This window comes from Coregonus lavaretus, assembly GCF_964263955.1.
Source record: "Coregonus lavaretus genome assembly, chromosome: 18".
Lineage (NCBI taxonomy): Eukaryota > Metazoa > Chordata > Actinopteri > Salmoniformes > Salmonidae > Coregonus > Coregonus lavaretus.
In genome coordinates this window covers 46,889,478-46,910,506 of record NC_140005.1, presented here as the reverse complement: position 1 = coordinate 46,910,506, position 21,029 = coordinate 46,889,478, and the positions used below count along the sequence as shown (strand labels likewise).

Genomic DNA, 21,029 nt, shown 5'->3' with positions numbered 1-21,029 from the left:
AAATAAGTGTCACCAGCAAAGCACCCCCACACCATAACACCTCCATGCTTTACAGTGGGAACTACACATGCAGAGATTTTCCATTCACCCACACCGTGGTTTGATCCAAAAATCTATTTGGACTCCAAGCCAAAAGGCACATTTCTACCGGTCTAATGTCCAGTGATCGTGTTTCTTGGCCCAAGCATGTCTCTTCTTATTGGTGTCCTTAAGTAGTGGTTTCTTTGCAGAAATTCGACCATGAAGGCCTTACTCACACAGTCCCCTCTGAACAGTTGATGTTGAGATGTTTCTCTTACTTGAACTCTGTGAAGCATTTTTTTGGGCTGCAATTTCTGAGGCTGGTAACTCTAATGTACTTATCTGCAGCAGAGGTAACTCTGGGTCTTCCATTCCCGTGGCGGTCCTCATGAGAGCCAGTTTCATCGTAGCACTTGATGGTTTTTGCGACTGCACTTAACTTTCAGATTCCTTAATTTTCAGTATTGATTGACCTTCATGTCTTAAAGTAATGATGGACTGTCGTTTCTCTTTGCTTATTTGAGCTGTTCTTGCCATAATATGGACTTGGTCTTTTACCAAATAGGGCTATCTTCTGTATACCCCCCCCACCTTGTCACAACACAACTGATTGGCTCAAATGCATTAAGGAAATAAATTCCGCAAATTAACTTTTTAAGAAGGCACACCTGTTAATTGAAATGCATTCCAGGTGATTACCTCATGATGCTGGTTGAGAGAATGGCGAGTGTGCAAAGCTGTCAAGGCAAAGGGTGGCTATTTGAAGAATCTCAAATATAAAATACATTTTGATTTGTTTAACACTGTTTTGGTTACTACATGATTCCATATGTGTTATTTCATAGTTTTGATGTCTTCACTCTTATTATTCTACAGTGTAAAAAAAATAGTAAAAATAAAGAAAAACCCTTGAAAGAGTAGGTGTCCAAACTTTTGACTAGTAGTGTATGTATGAGGATTAACTAAGTCATTGCACAACTCTTGTGTAAAAAGGGGAGGAAAGTCTGAGGCCACTATTAGATGCATCCTGTTATAATCTGCAGTCCTGTGCTCAACATGACAATGCCCTCATTGGACAAATTAAACTGTCCAGTCAGTGTTTCCCCACTTGTGACAACCACTGTCTCTAAACCATTTCTCCCCTCTCTCCACCAGGTGGTGACAAGCGACAGCGGCATCAAAGACGTGGACCACACGGCCAAGCTGGTCTACGAGGAAGGTAATGGCCGCACTGCTCACTTTGTTTTTTTTCTATTTTCTCTTTCTCTTCGTGCATTCACTCACTCTGCATTTCAGTTCCTTTAAGTGGCTTTTTCCCTTCATATCCTTTACTTCATTGACACTGATTTGAAAACACAGGATAAGCAGGAGAGCAATTTTTCATCTAAGTACAAATGAAGTGAGGAAAGAAGCAATTTTGATGCAGCATCTATCTGTATGAGCTCTTGTCCAATCAGATTTGTCTCACAAAAAATATACTGTAAAACTTGTATTAAATGCGAGATCTCAAATAGCCACCTGTGCCTTTTTAATAGCCGGGCAACAGCTCACATTTCAACAAATAAACACCTGTTTCAAATAAATGCCGGTGTATTGTTACTATTTTTTAAATTATTTTTTTAATTTTACCTTTATTTAACTAGGCAAGTCAGTTAAGAACAAATTCTTATTCACAATGACGGCCTACACCGGCCAAACCCGGACGATGCTGGGCCAATTGTGCGCCGCCCTGTGGGACTCCCAATCACGGCCGGTTGTGATACAGCCTGGAATCGAACCAGGGGTTCTATAGTGATGCCTCAAGCACTGAGATGCAGTGCCTTAGACCACTGCGCCACTCGGGAGCCCACTATGAATTACCAATACTTTTTTTACAAGGTTTAATATTTGATTTGTTACATTAAATGATGTAGTAATGACTACAAAAATTATGGCAATCTGTTTTTATCGTCAGTAAAACTGCTAGCCATTGGCTGATAACAGCTGAGAACTGCTACCTAACTGGCAAACACAAAAACGGTCAATAACTTCGAGAGAACAGGAAGAACTGCAGAAAATGCACAGTCAGAGTTTGTGTGTATGTACACTACTGTTCAAAAGTTTGGGGTCACATAGAAATGTCCTTGTTTTCCTGAAAACATTCATGAAATGAGTTTGAATAGGAAATATAGCAAAATGAATAGGGAATGTAGTCATTGACAAGGTTAGAAATACTAATTTTTAAAGGAAGTAATTGTTTCCTTCAAACTTTGCTTTCGTGAAAGAATCCTCCATTTGCAACAATTACAGCCTTGGAGACCTTTGGCATTCTCGTTGTCAATTTGTTGAGGTTATCTGAAGAGATTTCACCCCATGCTTCCTGAAGCACCTCTGTCAAGGCTTGATGGGCACTCAAGTACCATACGGTCAAGCTGCTCCCACAACAGCTCAATAGGGTTGAGATCCGGTGACTTTACTGGCCACTCCATTATAGACAGAATACCAGCTGACTGCTTCTTCGCTAAATAGTTCTTGCATAGTTTGGAGCTGTGCTTTGGGTCATTGTCCTGTTGTAGGAGGAAATTGGCTCCAATCAAGCGCCGTCCACAGGGTATGGCATTGCAGAATGGAGTGATAGCCTTCCCTCTTCAAGATCCTTTTACCCTGTACATATCTCCCACTTTACCACCACCAAAGCACCCCCAGACCATCACATTGCCTCCACCATGCTTGACAGATGGCATCAAGCACTCCTCCAGCATCTTTTCATTTGGTCTGCGTCTCACAAATGTTCTTCTTTGTGATCCGAACACCTCAAACTTCGATTTGTCTGTCCATAACACTTTTTTCCAATCTTCCTCTGTCCAGTGTCTGTGTTATTTTGCCCATCTTAATCTTTTTCTTTTTATTGGCCAGTCTGAGATATGGCTTTGCAACTCTGCCTAGAAGGTCAGCATCCCGGAGTCACCTCTTCACTGTTGACGTTGAGACTGGTGTTTTGCGGATACTATTTAATGAAGCTGCCAGTTGAGGACCTGTGAGGCGACTGTTTCTCAAACTAGACACTAATGTATTTGTCCTCTTGCTCAGTTGTCCACCAGGGCCTCCCACTCCTCTTTCTATTCTGGTTAGAGACAGTTTGCGCTGTTCTGTGAAGGGCGTATTATACAGCGTTGTACGAGATCGGCAGTTTCTCGCATGGAATAGTGTTCATTTCTCAGAACAAGAATAGAATGGCGAGTTTTAGAAAAGGTATTGTTTCTGGCCATTTTGAGCCTGTAATCGAACCCACAATTGCTGAAGGCCGGTTTTATTGCTTCTTTAATCAGCACAACAGTTTCAGCTGTGCTAACATAATTGCAAAAGGGTTTTCTAATGATCAATTAGCTTTTCAAAATGATAAACTTAGATTAGCAAACAATGTGCCATTGGAACACAGGACTGATGGTTGCTGATAATGGGCCTATGTAGATATTGCATAAAAAATCAGCCGTATCCAGCTACAATAGCCATTTACAACATTAACAATGTCTATACTGTATTTCTGATCAATTTGATGTTATTTTAATTGTCAAAAAAATTGCTAAGTGACCCCAAACTTCTGATTACGGGCAGACCCTTTTACAGTACCATGTTGCATCGTTATTCCCAGCACATTCTCTTTGACTGGCTCTTGACACTGAACTATTGTTATCCAATCTCTGTCCCCAAATTGTTGCCCCGGAGTTTCCCCTTTCTGATTTAGGATTTGCATTCCAGCACATTTGCATACCCTGAGTCAGACTTGCTAATACACCGCAGGGCAAGCCAAACCACGATTACTCCTGTTACCTGGCAACCGATGCCACAGTGGTGGCGTTCTATTCAAAGCCCCCCACAATTATTTTCAGCTAACACTCTACACTGTTTCTCTCATTACAGTGCTGTATAAAATGCTTTAATGAACCGCATAAGAAAATGTATTTTCATTAAATTAATTAGACGACGCTGCATAGTTCCAATACTCTTGCCAATTGTTTGGCTTCGCAGGTTCATAAAAAGAAGTTTATAAAAGGTGGCTGTGGCGCTTGTTGAACGTGAGGTTGTTCCAAAGGTGCGCTCTGAAGCCTGTTGCTGCGTGTTGGGGATGGAGTGTGGAGCGAGTGAGGAAAGCCCTGGAGGGGGTGGGAAAGAGTGCAACAGGTTGCCCTTTCTAGATTATCAGGGCAGTCAGTTGTAGGGGATGTTCCTATTTGCGTTTCAGGTCAGGAAAGCAGGCTTTCTTTTTTTTACGGAGTGGCTGCAGATGCGAATCTGATTTTACCTGGTCCCTTCTTCCCGACAGCTAAATGTCCCAAAGCTTCTGCACAGGTGCTGGTTTCTCTACTTTATGCACAGAGTCTGCTCTACTCGTAGAGAACAGGATACTCTGGCGAAGGGTGCATGTTTAATAAAGTTGGATCAATGCTGAATCAATGTCTGCAAGATTGCATAATGATAGTGTTCTACATAACAGATGTGAATATATAGGGATGTGACGATTTAACCGATACGCTTCAGTCCCCTATTCAAATGTTTAAGATGCGAGCGCATTGGTCCACGGAACCCAAATGATCCAAATGTAGCATGCATCAGTCAGAACTGATTGAAACGTTATGAATCTCTGGATCACACTTTTGTTGTTGCTTGAATTACACATTCTATCTACCTTCAGAAATACCTATTTTGTTACAACTGTGTCCTCTTTCAGTGTCGAACTGCACGTAACTGTCCAGTCATTGATCTACAAGTAATTTTGCATGCGTTATCAGTAGCCTAGCCAAACTGCACAATGTGCCCAGTTTCACTCGGCTGACCAACGCACGGTAGGCGGCCTGTTCCTGATCTTGCACATCTGCGCAGCACCTTCCGCATTGAAATGCCAAATGTGTTGCGTGATTAGTCTTTTTTTTTTTTTTTGAGTGACAACCTATGTAATTTTCTGTTATTTAGAGCTATGCGTTGTTGAAAAATGTTTTTTTTTTACTGGAATAAAAGTAAGCTACAGGAGACGCAACTCATATGGCTATACCTGCTGAACAGGGCTGACATTTGTGCTATATATTCATTGGCTATGTCATAGCTAATTTGTAAATGATAAATAGTTCCTTTAGAAAGTATTCATACCCCCTTGACTTAATCCACATTTCAAATTCAAAATGGATGAGTTCTTTTTTTTTTTAACACACACATACCCCATAATGACAAAGTGAAAACCATGATTTTAGAAGCTTCTGCAAATATATTGAAAATGAAATACAGATGTAACATTTACATAAGTATTCACACTTTCAATAATTGGTAGAAGCACCTTTTGTCAGCGATTTACAGCTGTGAGTCGCTAGAGCGCGATGGGACAATGAAATCCAGGCTGGACATGGAAATCCCGGTTGGCCAAACCCTCCCCTAACCCGGATGACGCTGGGCCAATTGTGCACCGCCTCATGGGTCTCCTGGTCACGGCTGGCTGTGACGGTTGCTTAAAAACTCTAACCCTGACATTAACGATTACAAGCATACCATAACAGGATGCAGCCACCACTGTGTGAAACTATGAAGAGTGGTGCTCCGTAATGTTGTATTGGTTTTGCCCCAAACATAACACTTTGTTTTCAGGACAAAAAGTGAATTGCTTTGCCACATTTTTTGCAGTATTACTTTTGAATATTTTTTATTCTGTTAAGGCTTCCTTTTCACTCTGTCAATTAGGCTAGCGATGTTGATCCATCCTCAGTTTTCTCCTATCACAGCTATTAAGCTCTAACTGTTTTAAAGTCACCATTGGCCTCATGGTGAAATCCCTGTGCGGTTTCCTTTCTCTCTGGCAACTGAGTTAGGAAGGACGCCTGTATCTTTGTAGTGACTGGGTGTATTGATACACCATCCAAAGTGTAATTAATAACTTCACCATGCTCAAAGGGATATTCAATGTCTGATTTTTATTTTTACCAATCTACCAATAGGTGTCCTTTGCGAGGAATTGGAAAACCTCCCTGGTCTTTGTGGTTGAAGCTGTGAGAAATTCCCTTCTCTACATTTTGTGTGAGGTACAGAGATGAGGTAGTCATTCTAAAATCATGTTAAACACTATTGCACAGTGAGTTCATGCAACTTATGTGACTTAAGCACATTTTTACTCCTGAACTTATTTAGGCTTGCCATAACAAAGGGGTTGAATAGTTTTTGACTCAAGACATTTAAGCTTTTCATTTTTAATTCATTTGTTAAAAGAAAAATAACATAATTGCACTTTGACTTTATGGGGTATTGTAATCCATTTTAAATTCAGGCTGTAACACAACAAAATGTGGAAAAAGTCAATGGGGTGTGAACTTTCTGAAGGCATTGTATTAATACATTAATCTGCAAAAATGTTAATTAGTGGGTGATGGTTTACAAATTCAGCACACGTGGGGTAGACAAACAGGCTACATTCCCCCATCTGTGGTAGATGCCTAATCTCCCTTATAGCTCAGCTTCTGTGCCTTCATACACCATAGACATGCATCACACACCTGACAGATCCATCTCATGAGCTCCAACAGCAGATTTGAATTTAGAATGGAAAATGTATGTTTATGCAACAAATGTTAGTGCATCGATTCATTCTCTAATCAAACCAAATCGCACCATGTGTCTAGATGCCTATTGAATCATCTTGGAAGGGAAATATGCACATCCCTAATAGCAAAGTGTGTATATATAGGGACGTTGGTCTCATTTCATGAACAATTTGATACGCGTCTAGATACATGGGCTCTGATACAGGAATGATGCGTTTTTAGTTTGAAACGATTTGGTTTGATTAGGTTTTTTTTTCTTCTCCATGAATATAAATTTTTCTGTTTTTAAATTATCTGCTGCTGATGAGAGCTCAGGAGCAGGGCCTCCGAGCTGGATCTGTCTGCGATTACTTCTCTAAGCTGAGTGGCCCTCTGTTAGTGTGTGTCAATGGTGTGTAGGTTCCAGAGCTGAGCCATAGGAGAGACTTATCTACCTCCCCACTATCAGATTAGGGGTAGTGGCTACCCCCCCCCCCCCCCCCCCCCCCACAGACACACACACTTTTTATCTGAAATCACCATCACCCACTGATTATCTTGTCATTTAAGATTACGTTTTTTGTGCTAGTACTGTCTGTCTTTAGAAATAACCATGGCATTTAGCGAATTTAAATATAATGCAGCTTTGGTTTTTACCCCTGTCTCAAAAGCAAATGGTTTAGACCGTTTGTCATCTCACTGAGGGCTTCTCCTGCTGTGACCAATGAATGTGACCATGCGCCACTCATAAAAAGAAAGCTGTCCTTTATGAAATTACCCTCATGTAAAAATGACAAAATACACTGTTTTAAAGCAGAACTATAATTGAACCTGAACAATCTAAATAAAATCGGAATGCTTAAACCCCAATCAGCAGTTGGATGTGAGTTGCGTCCACTCCGGTAGGCTACACAACTCTGTTAAAACAATTTTCTACACTAATAATGACCCAGTCATACGCAGTTTCATGCATGAACGTTTGAAAGGCTACTGAACTGAAGGAGAGGGCTCATCAATTCAGTCACAACAGTTAAGAGGGGTTTTCGGAATAAAACTCCAACATTAGTGAACCGGCGAATCGGAACCTTTTGTATCGGTTCCCTGACTAATGAATGCTTAATTTGGATCCGTTTGAGCTCCCGCAGACCGACGCACTCATATCTTTAACATTTGAACCGGGGACCGATGCGTATCGGTGAATCGTTACAACCCTAATAGTATAATGTTACTGTAAGACAAACGGCACCTAATTTCTTGAGATTTTAGGATTGTGCGACTGGTTACATTTGTCATGTGGCCAAAACTCAACAGCACGCGCCACTTGGCAAAATATGCTTTTAATTGAAACTAAACACAGGTAGACTACATGCTACAGTTCGTTAACACAATCTGCTCTCAAATTGGCTCACTGTATATAATTCAAAACACTGAAGGCTACTTCAAAGCAACACTGCATAACTCTAGATCTAAATGCATATCCCCATGGAACTGACTGAGATCAAATGGGTATGCAGATTAGGGCTGACCCCAATCAGTCGATTGGTTGGTAGTTACGCTGTTGCTCAACCAAGATTATTTTAGTTGAGTGTGTATGTATATGTATGCGCCCATCTCAGTGAACTAATCCATTGCGGAGGCCTAGACTAAAAGCCAATTTATGCTTGATCCGAAAATGTGGTCGCAGGCTCCATATAGAGGGTGTGGCACAATTGCGGAGCCTCCAGAGGCATGCAGATGCCAAATTGAGCTCCGTACCCCATCGCTATGCGCCTCCCACATTTTTTTTTACAATGTGGAGGGCTCAGTATAGCTCCGCATTGGCATGATTGGTTGACTGTAGGTGGGGGCGGTACATCCTGTAGAAAACAATTGGGGAGAGAAAGGGGGTAAAATTACCCAAATAAAAGGAGGAAAAAACTAACCTTATTTACATAACTTTTCAGACTCTTTGCTATGAGACTCGAAATTGAGCTCACGTGCATCCTGTTTCTGTTCATCCTTGAAATGTTTCTATAACATGATTGGAGTCCACCTGTGGTAAATTCAATTGATCAGACATGATTTGGAAAGGCGCACAAACCTGTCTATAAGGTCCCACAGTTGATGCATGTCAGAGCAAAAAAAACAAGCTCAGAGACAGGATTGTGTCGAGGCACAGATATGGGGAAAGGTATAAAAAAATCTCTGCAGCATTTGTTTTTGTATTTGTTATGGATCCCCGTTAACTCTTCCTGGGGTCCGGCAAAATTAAGGCAGTTATAGAATTTTTTTAACATTACAATACATAACATATTTCACAACACACTGTATGCCCCTATTCCACTACCACATATCTACAACACAAAATTATCGTGTACGTGTGTATAGTGTATATGCATGTCTGTGCTTATGTTTTGCTTCAGTCCCCTCTGTTCCATAAGGTGTATTAAAAATAAAAGATTTCTACTGCTTGTATCAGTTACCTGATGTGGAACAGAGTTCCATGTAGTCCTGTACGCCTCCCATAGTCTGTTCTGGACTTGGACTGTGAAGTGACCTCTGGTGGCATGTCTTGTGGGGTGTTCATGGGTGTCTGAGCTGTGTGCTAGTCGTTTAAAGAGACAGCTGGTAGTGATGGTCAATCTCTCCTCCACTCTGAGCCAGGAGAGATTGACATGCATGTTTATTAATGTTAGCTCTCTGTGTACATCCAATGGCCAGCCATGCTGCCCTATTCTGAGCCAGTTGCAATTTTCTTAAGTCCCTCTTTGTGGCACTTGACCACATGAATGAACAGTAGTCCAGGTGCGACAACTAGAGCCTGTAGGACCTGCCTTGTTGATTGTGCTGTTAAGAATGCAGAACAACGCTTTATTATGGACAGACTTCTCCCCATCTTAGCTACTGTTGTATCAATGTTTTGACCATGAGTTTACAATCCAGGGTTACGCCAAGCAGTTTAGTCACCAACTTGCTCAATTTCCACATGTATTACAATATTTAGTTGAGGTTTAGTGAATGATTTGACAGCTGGGGAATTCCTGATTCTACCTGGATTATTTTGCCGAGGCTTCCATGTGTTCTGTTAGACAGGTAACTCTTTATCCACAATATAGCAGGGGATGTAAAACCATACAAGTTTATCCAGCAGCAGACTATGATCGATAATGTCAAAAGTTGCACTGAAGTCTGTCAAAGCCCCCACAATCATCAATTTATCTCAGCCAATTATTAGTCATTTGTGTAAGTGCTGTGCTTGTTGAATATCTTTCCATATAAGTGTAATGAAAGTCTTGTCAATTTGTTTACTGTAAAATAGCATTGTATCTGGTCAACAGTTTTTTTCCAAAACTTTACTAAGGGTTGGTAACAGGCTGATTTGGTTGGCTATTTGAGCCAGTAAAAGGGGCTGTCCTATTCTTAGGTAGGGGAGTAACTTTTGCTTCCCTCCAGGCCTGAGGGCTCACACGTTCTAGTAGGCTTCAATTGAAGATATGGCAAATAGGAGTGACAATATCGTCCGCTATTATCCTTAGTAATTTTCTATCCAAGTTTTCAGATCCCGGGGGCTTGTCATTGTTGATAAACGCTTGTCTTTCATAATTGGGTCAGATATAGTTGGATGTGTAGTGTCAGCGTTTGTTGCTGGCATGTCATGCCTAAGTTTGCTAATCTTGCCAATGAAAAAAATAATTAAAGTAGTTGGCAATATCAGTTGGTTTTGTGAGGGATGGAGCGGAGTTTGCCTTTTTTCCCTAAATTTCATTTGAAGGTGCTCCAAAGCTTTTTACTGTCATTCTTTGTCATCTTTCTTTGTTTCATAGTGTAGTTTTATTCTTTTTATTCAGTTTAGTCACATGATTTCTCAATTTGCAGTACTCTTGCCAATCGGTTGTGCAGCCAGACTTATTTGCCATTCCTTTTGCCTCAACCATACAATTTTTCCATTCCTCATCGGTCCATGGGGATTAAACCACTATAGTAATTTTCTTAATGGATGCATGCTTATTAGTAACTGGGATAAGCAATTTCATAAATGTGTCAAGTGCAGCGTCTGTTTGCTCCTCATTTCACACCACAGACCAACAAATATCTTTACATCAACATAGGAATCACTACAAAACGTATTGTTTGACTTCTTATACACTATTAGGCCCAGCCTTTGTATCTTTGGTTTTCCTAGATATGGCTACTATATTGTGATCACTGCATCCAATGGATGTGGATACTGCTTTCAAGCACATTTCTGCAGCATTAAAGTTTTGATCAAATGTTGATTTCATCTGTGCTGTTTAACTACCCTGGTAGGTTGACTGATAACCTGAACCAGGTTGTAGACACTGGTTAGTTTGAAGATTTTTTCTTGATGAAAGCCAGTCAATATTTAAATCACCCAGAAAATATACAGTGGGGAAAAAAAGTATTTAGTCAGCCACCAATTGTGCAAGTTCTCCCACTTAAATATGAGAGAGGCCTGTAATTTTCATCATAGGTACACGTCAACTATGACAGACAAAATGAGGGGAAAAAATCCAGAAAATCACATTGTAGGATTTTTAATGAATTTATTTGCAAATTATGGTGGAAAATAAGTATTTGGTCAATAACAAAAGTTTCTCAATACTTTGTTATATACCCTTTGTTGGCAATGACACAGGTCAAACGTTTTCTGTAAGTCTTCACAAGGTTTTCACACACTCTTGCTGGTATTTTGGCCCATTCCTCCATGCAGATCTCCTCTAGAGCAGTGATGTTTTGGGGCTGTCGCTGGGCAACACGGACTTTCAACTCCCTCCAAAGATTTTCTATGGGGTTGAGATCTGGAGACTGGCTAGGCCACTCCAGGACCTTGAAATGCTTCTTACGAAGCCTCTCCTTCGTTGCCCGGGCGGTGTGTTTGGGATCATTGTCATGCTGAAAGACCCAGCCACGTTTCATCTTCAATGCTCTTGCTGATGGAAGGAGGTTTTCACTCAAAATCTCACGATACATGGCCCCATTCATTCTTTCCTTTACACGGATCAGTCGTCCTGGTCCCTTTGCAGAAAAACAGCCCCAAAGCATGATGTTTCCACCCCCATGCTTCACAGTAGGTATGGTGTTCTTTGGATGCAACTCAGCATTCTTTGTCCTCCAAACACGACGAGTTGAGTTTTTACCAAAAAGTTATATTTTGGTTTCATCTTACCATATGACATTCTCCCAATCCTCTTCTGGATCATCCAAATGCACTCTAGCAAACTTCAGACGGGCCTGGACATGTACTGGCTTAAGCAGGGGGACACGTCTGGCACTGCAGGATTTGAGTCCCTGGCGGCGTAGTGTGTTACTGATGGTAGGCTTTGTTACTTTGGTCCCAGCTCTCTGCAGGTCATTCACTAGGTCCCCCCATGTGGTGGATAAGAGGGTCTGCTAAATGACGTAAATGTAAATGTTCTGGGATTTTTGCTCACCGTTCTTGTGATCATTTTGACCCCACGGGGTGAGATCTTGCGTGGAGCCCCAGATCGAGGGAGATTATCAGTGGTCTTGTATGTCTTCCATTTCCTAATAATTGCTCCCACAGTTGATTTCTTCAAACCAAGCTGCTTACCTATTGCAGATTGTCTTCCCAGCCTGGTGCAGGTCTACAATTTTGTTTCTTGTGTCCTTTGACAGCTCTTTGGTCTTGGCCATAGTGGAATTTGGAGTGTGACTGTTTGAGGTTGTGGACAGGTGTCTTTTATACTGATAACAAGTTCAAACAGTTGCCATTAATACAGGTAACGAGTGGAGGACAGAGGAGCATCTTAAAGAAGAAGTTACAGGTCTGTGACAGCCAGAAATCTTGCTTGTTTGTAGGTGACCAAATACTTATTTTCCACCATAATTTGCAAATAAATTCATTAAAAATCCTACAACGTGATTTTCTGGATTTTTTTCTCTCAATTTGTCTGTCATAGTTGATGTGTACCTATGATGAAAATTACAGGCCTCGTCTTTTTAAGTGGGAGAACTTGCACAATTGGTGGCTGACTAAATACTTTTTTCCCCCACTGTACCTCTGTTGATATCACATTCATTATCAAGCATTTCATACATGTTATCCAGATTCTGACTGTTAGCACTTGGTGGTCTATAGCAGCTTCCCACAAGAATGGGCTTTAGGTGAGGCAGATGAAGTAATATGGCTACAGGTTTAACAGTATTTAACATGAGATCCTCTCTAAGCTTTACAGGAATGTGGTTCTGAATATAAACCGCAACACCTCCGCCAATGGCATTTGTCTTTTCTGTCAATGTTATAACCTTGTAGTGCTACCACTATCATCAAAGGTATTATAATTGAGTTTAAGATATTGTCAGAATATGAATGTTATTTTAATGAACCTTGTTTCTTAAGCTACATATGTTAACGTGGGCTATTTTGAGCACTTTTCTGGGATGCTTGCTTTTCTTCAGTGCTTTACTGGGAAGCTTAGCAGAAGTAGATATTATCATGTTATTTATGTTCGTGTCGGGTGAGCTGCACACAGTGGACTTCCTACTAGGGCACACCGCCTCAGTGCTAACAGCATAAATCGGGTTCATAGGCACGTGATTGCTGCATACAACAGCTTTAGAAGGACAAATTAGGTTACTTTGTCTACCAACGCCCCTGGTATTATAATATAATAATATGCCATTTAGCAGACGCTTTTATCCAAAGCGACTTAGTCATGCGTGCATACATTTTATTTGTATGGGTTGTCTCGGGGATCGAACCCACTACCTTGGCGTTAACAAGCGCCGTGCTCTACCAGCTGAGCTACAGAGGACCACATGTACGTTTACTAAAGCATTATGACGACTCAGCGACACAATGGTAGGGATTAACTGAGCTGGACTTGGGTCATTGATAAGTAATTGTCTCAACGCAGCCTTATTAATGCTTTGAATCTAGGGTGGATCCCATCCTTATGAAACTTGTTTCCAAAAGGTATCAAAATTGTCAACAAAAGTTACACCCGTTGAGCTACAATCATGTAGCCAGTTTTGAAGAGCGAATCCTGCTAAAGCGTTCAATGCCCTGATTCAGAGGGCACATGGCCAGATATGATGGGTCTTTTTATTAGTGTCTAGCAGAGTCAATCAGCTCTTTGAAATCCAGTTTCAACTGTTCAGAGCTGCCATTCATAATGTCATTAAAACCCTCAAGGACTACGATTCGATTTCCATGTCCTGAGGTAGTACATTCGGGAGCAGCGTAGTAATTTACTCTAACTCCGGGATAGGACATTGTTGGACCAGGAACAGTCACATTTCTTACTATGGAGCTGCACAAAATCACGGCTGGCGCGAAGGACGGGGAAATCCGCCCACTCCAACGCTTCACAGGATTCGCAGAACCCTTTAAGGACGAGCAAGAGGCAGGATAACTTGAGCCCGTAGCTCCCGGTGCAGGCCTCCGACAGATGGAGAAGCCCTGCTTGATCCAGGGCAGGGACGGAAGGTTGCTGACTTCGAAATCGTAGGGGAAGGAGTAGGATTAGGCACAGCGCCCGCAGACATAGGTGCCCCCAGCGACGAAGGTGCAGGAAGATCAGGCTCCAGGACGGCAACTATTCATTGTTTTTATCCGCTCCGGGCTCTCGTTGGGAGTGTAGACTGCTTTGCGGGAGGCCGCTGTCTTCGGCTTCCCTGGCTCGTAACATGCGACCATCGTTGATTGCCATGCTTGGAACTCTTAAGTGATCCAGTTAAAAAATAAATAAAGCGTAGTAGATACAGCTCTTCTCCAGACAGAGGGCTCCATTGTAAAACTCGTTAGCTTAATGGCTAGCAGTTTAGGTAGGTTAGCGGCTCTGTCAGGCAGACTTCAACCTGTCAGTTAAGCGGGATTCTGGGACAATAAATAGCGGTCCTAGCTCTAAAAGCTAACCGCGTCGCGGAATCCATGCAAAAACAAGTTTAGTATTTATATTTAAGTGTTCAGCTGCACACTCATTGAAGGTCCCTAAGAACACAGTGGTCTCTGTCTTAAATGGAAGAAGTTTGGAACCACCAAGACTCTTCCTAGAGCTGGCTGACCGACCAAACTGAGCAATTGGGGGAGAAGGGCCTTGTTCAGGGAGATGACCAAAAACCCGATGGTCACTCTGACAGAGCTCCAGAGTTCCTCTACGGAGATGGGAGAACCTTCCAGAAGGACAACCATCTCTGCAGCACTCCACCAATCAGGCCTTTATGGTAGAGTTGCCAGTCGGAAGCCACTCCTCAGTAAAAGGCACATGACAGCCTGCTTGGGGTTTGCCAAAAGGCACCTAAAGGACACTGACCATGAGAAACAAGATTCTCTGGTCTGATGAAACCAAGATTGAACTCTTTGGCCTGAATGCCAAGCGTCACATCTGGAGGAAACCTGGCACCATCCCTACAGTGAAGCATGGTGGTTGCAGCATCATACTGTGGGGTTGTTTTTCAGCGGCAGGGACTGGGAGACTAGTCAGGATTGAGGGAAAGATGAATGGAGCAAAGTACAGAGATCCTTCATGAAAACCTGCTCCAGAGCGCCCACTACCTCAGACTGGGGTGAAGGTTCACCTTCCAACAGGACAATGACCCTAAGCATACAGCCAAGACAACGCAGGAGTGGCTTTGAGACAAGTTTCTGAATGTCCTTGAGTGGACCAGCCAGAGCCTGGACCTGAACTCCATCAAACATTTCTGGAGAGACCTGAAAATAGCTGTGCAGCAAAGCTCCCCATCGAACCTGACAAATGGGAGAAACTTCCCAGATACGGGTGTGCCAAGCTTGTAGCGTTATACCCAAGAAGACTCGAGACTGTAATCGCTGCCAAAGGTGCTTCAAGGTACTGAGTAAAAGGTCTGAAATAATTATTTCAGTTTAAAAAGTAATACATTTGCAAACATTTCTGAACCTGGTTTTGCTTTGTCATTATGGAGTATTGTGTGTAGATTGAGGAGCCGGTACTCCGCGCCGGTGAGCTCCTGCCCAAATCAAGCACTGCTTCTTATCCCTTACGCAAATAGCCTACAGCTGTGTCTGTCCCTAGCTCACTGGCTCGGAAAACTCTTGTGGTCCCTGAAATATTTTATATAATGTTGCAAGTTCGCTAGTGTGAACTTCGGCCAGACACCAGTTAATAGTTGATACGTTTCAAGTTTGTTGCAGACAGGCCATGTGTTGCCAATGTGATTCATAGGATATTTGTTTTTATCAAGATATTTTCAACCTGCAGGCTGAAATGTTTTTATTTGTTGGCTTTATGTAGGCTATTTTTACGTAATTGGCAATGGCAATAGAAGTTACTTTTTAGGTTTCATTTGGATAGAATTGTGATTAACCAAATGACAATGATTTTGAAATATGAAGACGTTACTATAAATATAGATTTAGCTCTTTCACGAAAATGTGCATATGAAAACAACTGGCACGCAGTAGATCAGTAGAAATGTTAAGGTAAATTGGATTACACATGAGAAAAGTTGCAGACTCCTCACGTAGCCTATTACTGGTAACTTCAGGAGAGTAATGGCAGAATCTGCTAAAGCCAGCAGGAGCAGGAGGAGAGTAGTTGGGTCAGGTTAAGTTGACTTTTTTGTAAATTTTTTGGGGTTATCTAGATCTCATGCCCATTTTGAGGCATTTGTCTTTCATCAAACTGTAAGCTTAAAGCATCAGACAAGCTCAATGCATATAGTTGATTTTATTAAAACACATAGGGTGTGTCTACAGTATATATGGAAAATACACATTTTAAAATTGACCGACGGACTACTTTCGGTCGACCAAGATAATTTTTAGTCGGAACAGCCCTAATGAAGATGCTGTATGGACGTTCCTGTCCTTTTTAACTTATGTGACCTTATACAGTGAGGGAAAAAAGTATTGGATCCCCTGCTGATTTTGTACGTTTGCCCACTGACAAATAAATGATAAGTCTATAATATTAATGGTAGGTTTATTTGAACAGTGAGAGACAGAATAACAACAAAAATCCAAAAAACCGCATGTCAAAAATGTTATACATTGATTTGCATTTTAATGAGGGGAATAAGTATTTGACCCCCTCTCAATCAGTAAGATTTCTGGATCCAAGGTGTCTTTTATACAGGTAACGAGCTGAGATTAGGATCACACTCTTAAAGGGAGTGCTCCTAATCTCAGCTTGTTACCTGTATAAAAGACACCTGTCCACAGAAGCAATCAATCAGACTCCAAACTCTCCACCATGGCCAAGATCAAAGAGAGCTCTCCAAGAATGTCAGGGACAAGATTGTAGACCTACACAAGGCTGGAATGCGCTACAAGACCATCGCCAAGCAGCTTGGTGAGAAGGTGACAACAGTTGGTGCGATTATTCGCAAATGGAAGAAACACAAAAGAACTGTGAATCTCCCTCGGCCTGGGGCTCCATGCAAGATCTCACCTTGTGGAGTTGCAATGATCATGAGAACGGTGAGGAATCAGCCCAGAACTACACGGGAGGATCCTGTCAATGATGTCAAGGCAGCTGGGACAATAGTCACCAAGAAAACAATTGGTAACACACTACGCTGTGAAGGACTGAAATCCTGCAGCACCCGCAAGGTACCCCTGCTCAAGAAAGCACATATACATGCCCGTCTGAAGTTTGCCAATGAACATCTGAAGGATTCAGAGGAGAACTGGGTGAAAGTGTTGTGGTCAGATGAGACCAAAATTGAGTTCTTTGGCATCAACTCAACTCGCCGTGTTTGGAGGAGGAATGCTGCCTATGACGCCAAGAACACCATCCCCACCGTCAAACATGGAGGTGGAAACATTATGCTAAGGGGGTGATTTTCTGCTAAGGGGACAGGACAACTTCACTGCATCAAAGGGACGATTGATGGGGCCATGTACCATCAAATCTTGGGTGAGAACCTCCTTCCCTCAGCCAGGGCATTGAAAATGGGTAATGGATGGGTATTCCAGCATGACAATGACCCAAAACACACGCCCAAGGCAACAAAAGGAGTGGCTCAAGAAGAAGCACATTAAGGTCCTGGAGTGGCCTAGCCAGTCTCCAGACCTTAATCCCATAGAAAATCTGTGGAGGGAGCTGAAGGTTCGAGTTGCCAAATGTCAGCCTCGAAACCTTAATGACTTGGAGAAGATCTGCAAAGAGGAGTGGGACAAAATCCCTCCTTTATGTGTGTAAACCTGGTGGCCAACTACAAGAAACGTCTGACCTCTGTGAATGCCAACAAGGGTTTTTCCACCAAGTACTAAGTCATGTTTTGCAGAGGGGTCAAATACTTATTTCCCTCATTAAAATGCAAATCAATTTATAACATTTTTGACATGCGTTTTTCTGGATTTTCTTGTTATTCTGTCTCTCACTGTTCAAATAAACCTACCATTAAAATTATAGACTGATCATGTCTTTGTCAGTGGGCAAATGTACAAAATCAGCAGGGGATCAAATACTTTTTTCCCTCACTGTATTTCTTAGAGGTCATACGTACCTCAGACATGAAACAATGTATAACTCGGATTATCAAAATCCTATCAATTCTAAATCTGATCAAGCGGAATTTCTTTGAAGATGCCCTAAAGGATTACACCCTCACGGTGGCTCTTCTGTTGAAGTGTATTCTCCAGGGGTTCAGTATTTGCAGCAGAACATCTCCGTTTGCGGGTATGTAAAAGTCAAAATAATAAATCCGTTCTGTATTCAAACACGATGCTCTGCTTAGCAGCCAAACAAACCCTGAGCTTCGCCGCCACACACTCACGGTCCTCCCTCTGTATGTCTCTTGAACATGAATAGTGTTACCTGCGTGCGTAAATAAATACTGCTACTCTACACTATAGCTGACCACCTGTATGCATTTCAAGACGGGATGTGTGCACTTCAATGCAGGGCTTTGTTGAACAGTTTATTTGCCTCACGTATATCATATTTTCCCGCTTTCTGTATCTTTTCTTTTTCTCTTCCTCTATTTCTCTGGCGGTCTCCTCTTTCTCTGTTCTGACTCATCTATAATATACACTGAACAAAAAATATAAACTCAACATGTAAAGTGTTGGTCTCTATTTGCACAATCTCTTGCACATCTAGCATTCCAGTGTTAATACTAATTGTAATTATGTTGCACTATAGCCTATTTATTGCCTTACCTCCATAACTTGCTACATTTGCACACACTGTATATATATTTTCTGTTGTATTTTTTGACTTTGTTTTTTTACCCTATATGTAACTCTGTTGTTTTTATTGCACTGCTTTGCTTTATCTTGGCCAGGTCGCAGTTGTAAATGAGAACTTGTTCTCAACTGGCTTACCTGGTTAAATAAAGGTGAAATAAAAATAAAAAATGTTTTGTGAGCAAAAATTTCTCCCAGAAATGTTCCATACGCACCAAAAGCTTATTTCTCATTTTGTGCACATTTGTTTTCATGCCTGTTAGTGAGCATTTCTCCTTTGCCAAGATAATCCATCCACCTGACAGGTGTGGCATATCGAGAAGTTGATTTAAACAGCATGATCGTTACACAGGTGCGCCTTGTGCTGTGCACAATAAGGCCACTTTAAAATTTGCTGTTTTGTCACCACAATGCCACGTCTCAAGTTGAGGGAGCATGCAATTGGCACACTGACTGCAACAATGTCCAAAAGAGCTGTTGCCAGATAATCTAATGTTCATTTCTCTACCATAAGCCGCCTCAACATCATTTTAGAGGATTTGGCAGTACGTCCAACCGGCCTCAACCTCAGACCACGTGTAACCATGCCAGCCCAGGACCTCCACATCCTGCTTCTTCACCTGCATGATCGTCTGAGGGGTGTGGGCGGGTGCTGAGGAGTATTTGTCTGTAATATAGCCCTTTTTGGGGGGAAAACTCATTCTGATTGGTTGGGCCTGGCTACTCAGTGGGTGGGCCCAGTCATATGAAATCCATAGATTAGGGCCTGAAATTTTTCAATGGACTGATTTTTCTTATTTGAAATTGTTGCGTTTACGTTCTTGTTCAGGATAATAAAGCTGTGTAGTGGTTCTGTAAAGTGTCTAGACTGGCTTTGACTGACAGCTTTGTTTTGTCTTCTCCACTTTAGAGTCATCTGATGAAGATGAGGCTTCAGGTGATGAAGGTCTTCCAGACGAGGATTCTGATGTAAGTGGTTCTGATGACGACAAAGGGGCTGTGGGTGGGATGGTATACAGATGGGTTGTTAAACGCCTTATCGAGTAAATATGAAGGTGTTTCCCTATCCTGGTTCTGGGGACCCAAAGGGGTGCGCAATTCTTTTTTTGCAATAACACACTATTAAACTAATCAACTCTTCATCAAGCCATTGATAAGTTGTAATCAGTTGGTGAAAAAAAAAAAAAAAGTGCAGCCCTATGGGTCCATAGGACCAGAGCTGTGTGTGAGGAGGGTGGGAAGGAATACAATACAGATGGATTGTTAAACGCCTTAACGAGTTGATACGACGAGATGTTGAAAAGTGCACTTTTGCTTTTGAATTAACACATTCTCACTGACCATTGCGCTTATTAGAGGTTTGACGTGTGATGAACAGTGAAGTGTGTCACTGTGTTGTGGGGTTGACCTGGGAAATTTGTGGTCTGTGCAGAACTGGGAGGAGGATGAAGGCATGGAGGTTGAGACGATGGAAGACAAGGCGGAGGAAGGCATGAGGACTGAATCCAAAGTGAATGGCGATTCCGACATAGAACCGGGGAACGAGAGCGAGGAAGAGTGACAAGCGAAGGAAACCAATTTATCAAAATAAACGACACACAAATGGACCTGAAAGATTTATATGTACTTTCATTTTATTTTCATGCTTTGCTTTTATTATTTCAGAACAAAATGGTTTTACAAAAACAAAAAAAATGGGCAGGCAGTGGTTGGCGTGTGGCCATGTATATGGGGGGGAGCGAGGCCACTGTCGTGCCGGAAACCCGGGACAGCCACTAGGGCGGCGGTATATCCCTACCCCACGACCAACCTGAAAGCCTCATATTTTGAAGCTGTTTGAGGCTCAAGCCTCATGCTTCTCTCCCAATCTCCTTCTTTCTCCCAATCTCCTTCTTTCTCCACTTGCTCTCAGTGGTCCTGGGTGTAAACCATGTGTATGTGACCACCATCGTCCGCACTGCTTGTTCCAGAGAAAAGGTGGGCTTGTTGCCAGACATGGGCTGCATATTTCCTACATAGCGAGCTACCCCCCCCCCCCCCCAGGTTTCTTAGGATTCAATAATTATTCTGTAAAGTATCCAACTGAACCTTTTAATTTTTTTTAACCCATTTCTGTGTTGGTTGGTGTCCTTCACTCCTGTTGTGCAATGACTTTTTTTGGGGGCATGGCGGTCAGTGTCCACTGCCTTTAATCATAGCCGGGGGGGGGGGACTGGAGAAAAAAGTGAATAAATGGGTTTTCTTAAAATGGCTGCTGTGTCTAAATGCAGGGAAGGTGGTCAGAAATGGTACATTTTTGTTCATTGGTCAAATGTATAGAACACTTTCGGTCCTTG

General features: G+C 42.1%; 1 protein-coding gene across 1 annotated transcript in view; it reads left to right on the top strand.

Moving 5' to 3' along the window:
* wdr43 (WD repeat domain 43) overlaps positions 1 to 20,300 on the top strand; it is a 37,014-nt gene extending 16,714 nt beyond the window's left edge. Inside the window, exons 15-17 of the mRNA XM_084182018.1 lie at positions 1,177 to 1,240; positions 19,604 to 19,662; positions 20,126 to 20,300. Of these exons, the coding sequence (XP_084038144.1) occupies positions 1,177 to 1,240; positions 19,604 to 19,662; positions 20,126 to 20,254 (252 nt within the window). The 3' untranslated portion in view covers positions 20,255 to 20,300. The remainder of the gene's footprint in view (positions 1 to 1,176; positions 1,241 to 19,603; positions 19,663 to 20,125) is intronic.
* The last annotated feature ends 729 nt before the right edge of the window (positions 20,301 to 21,029 follow it).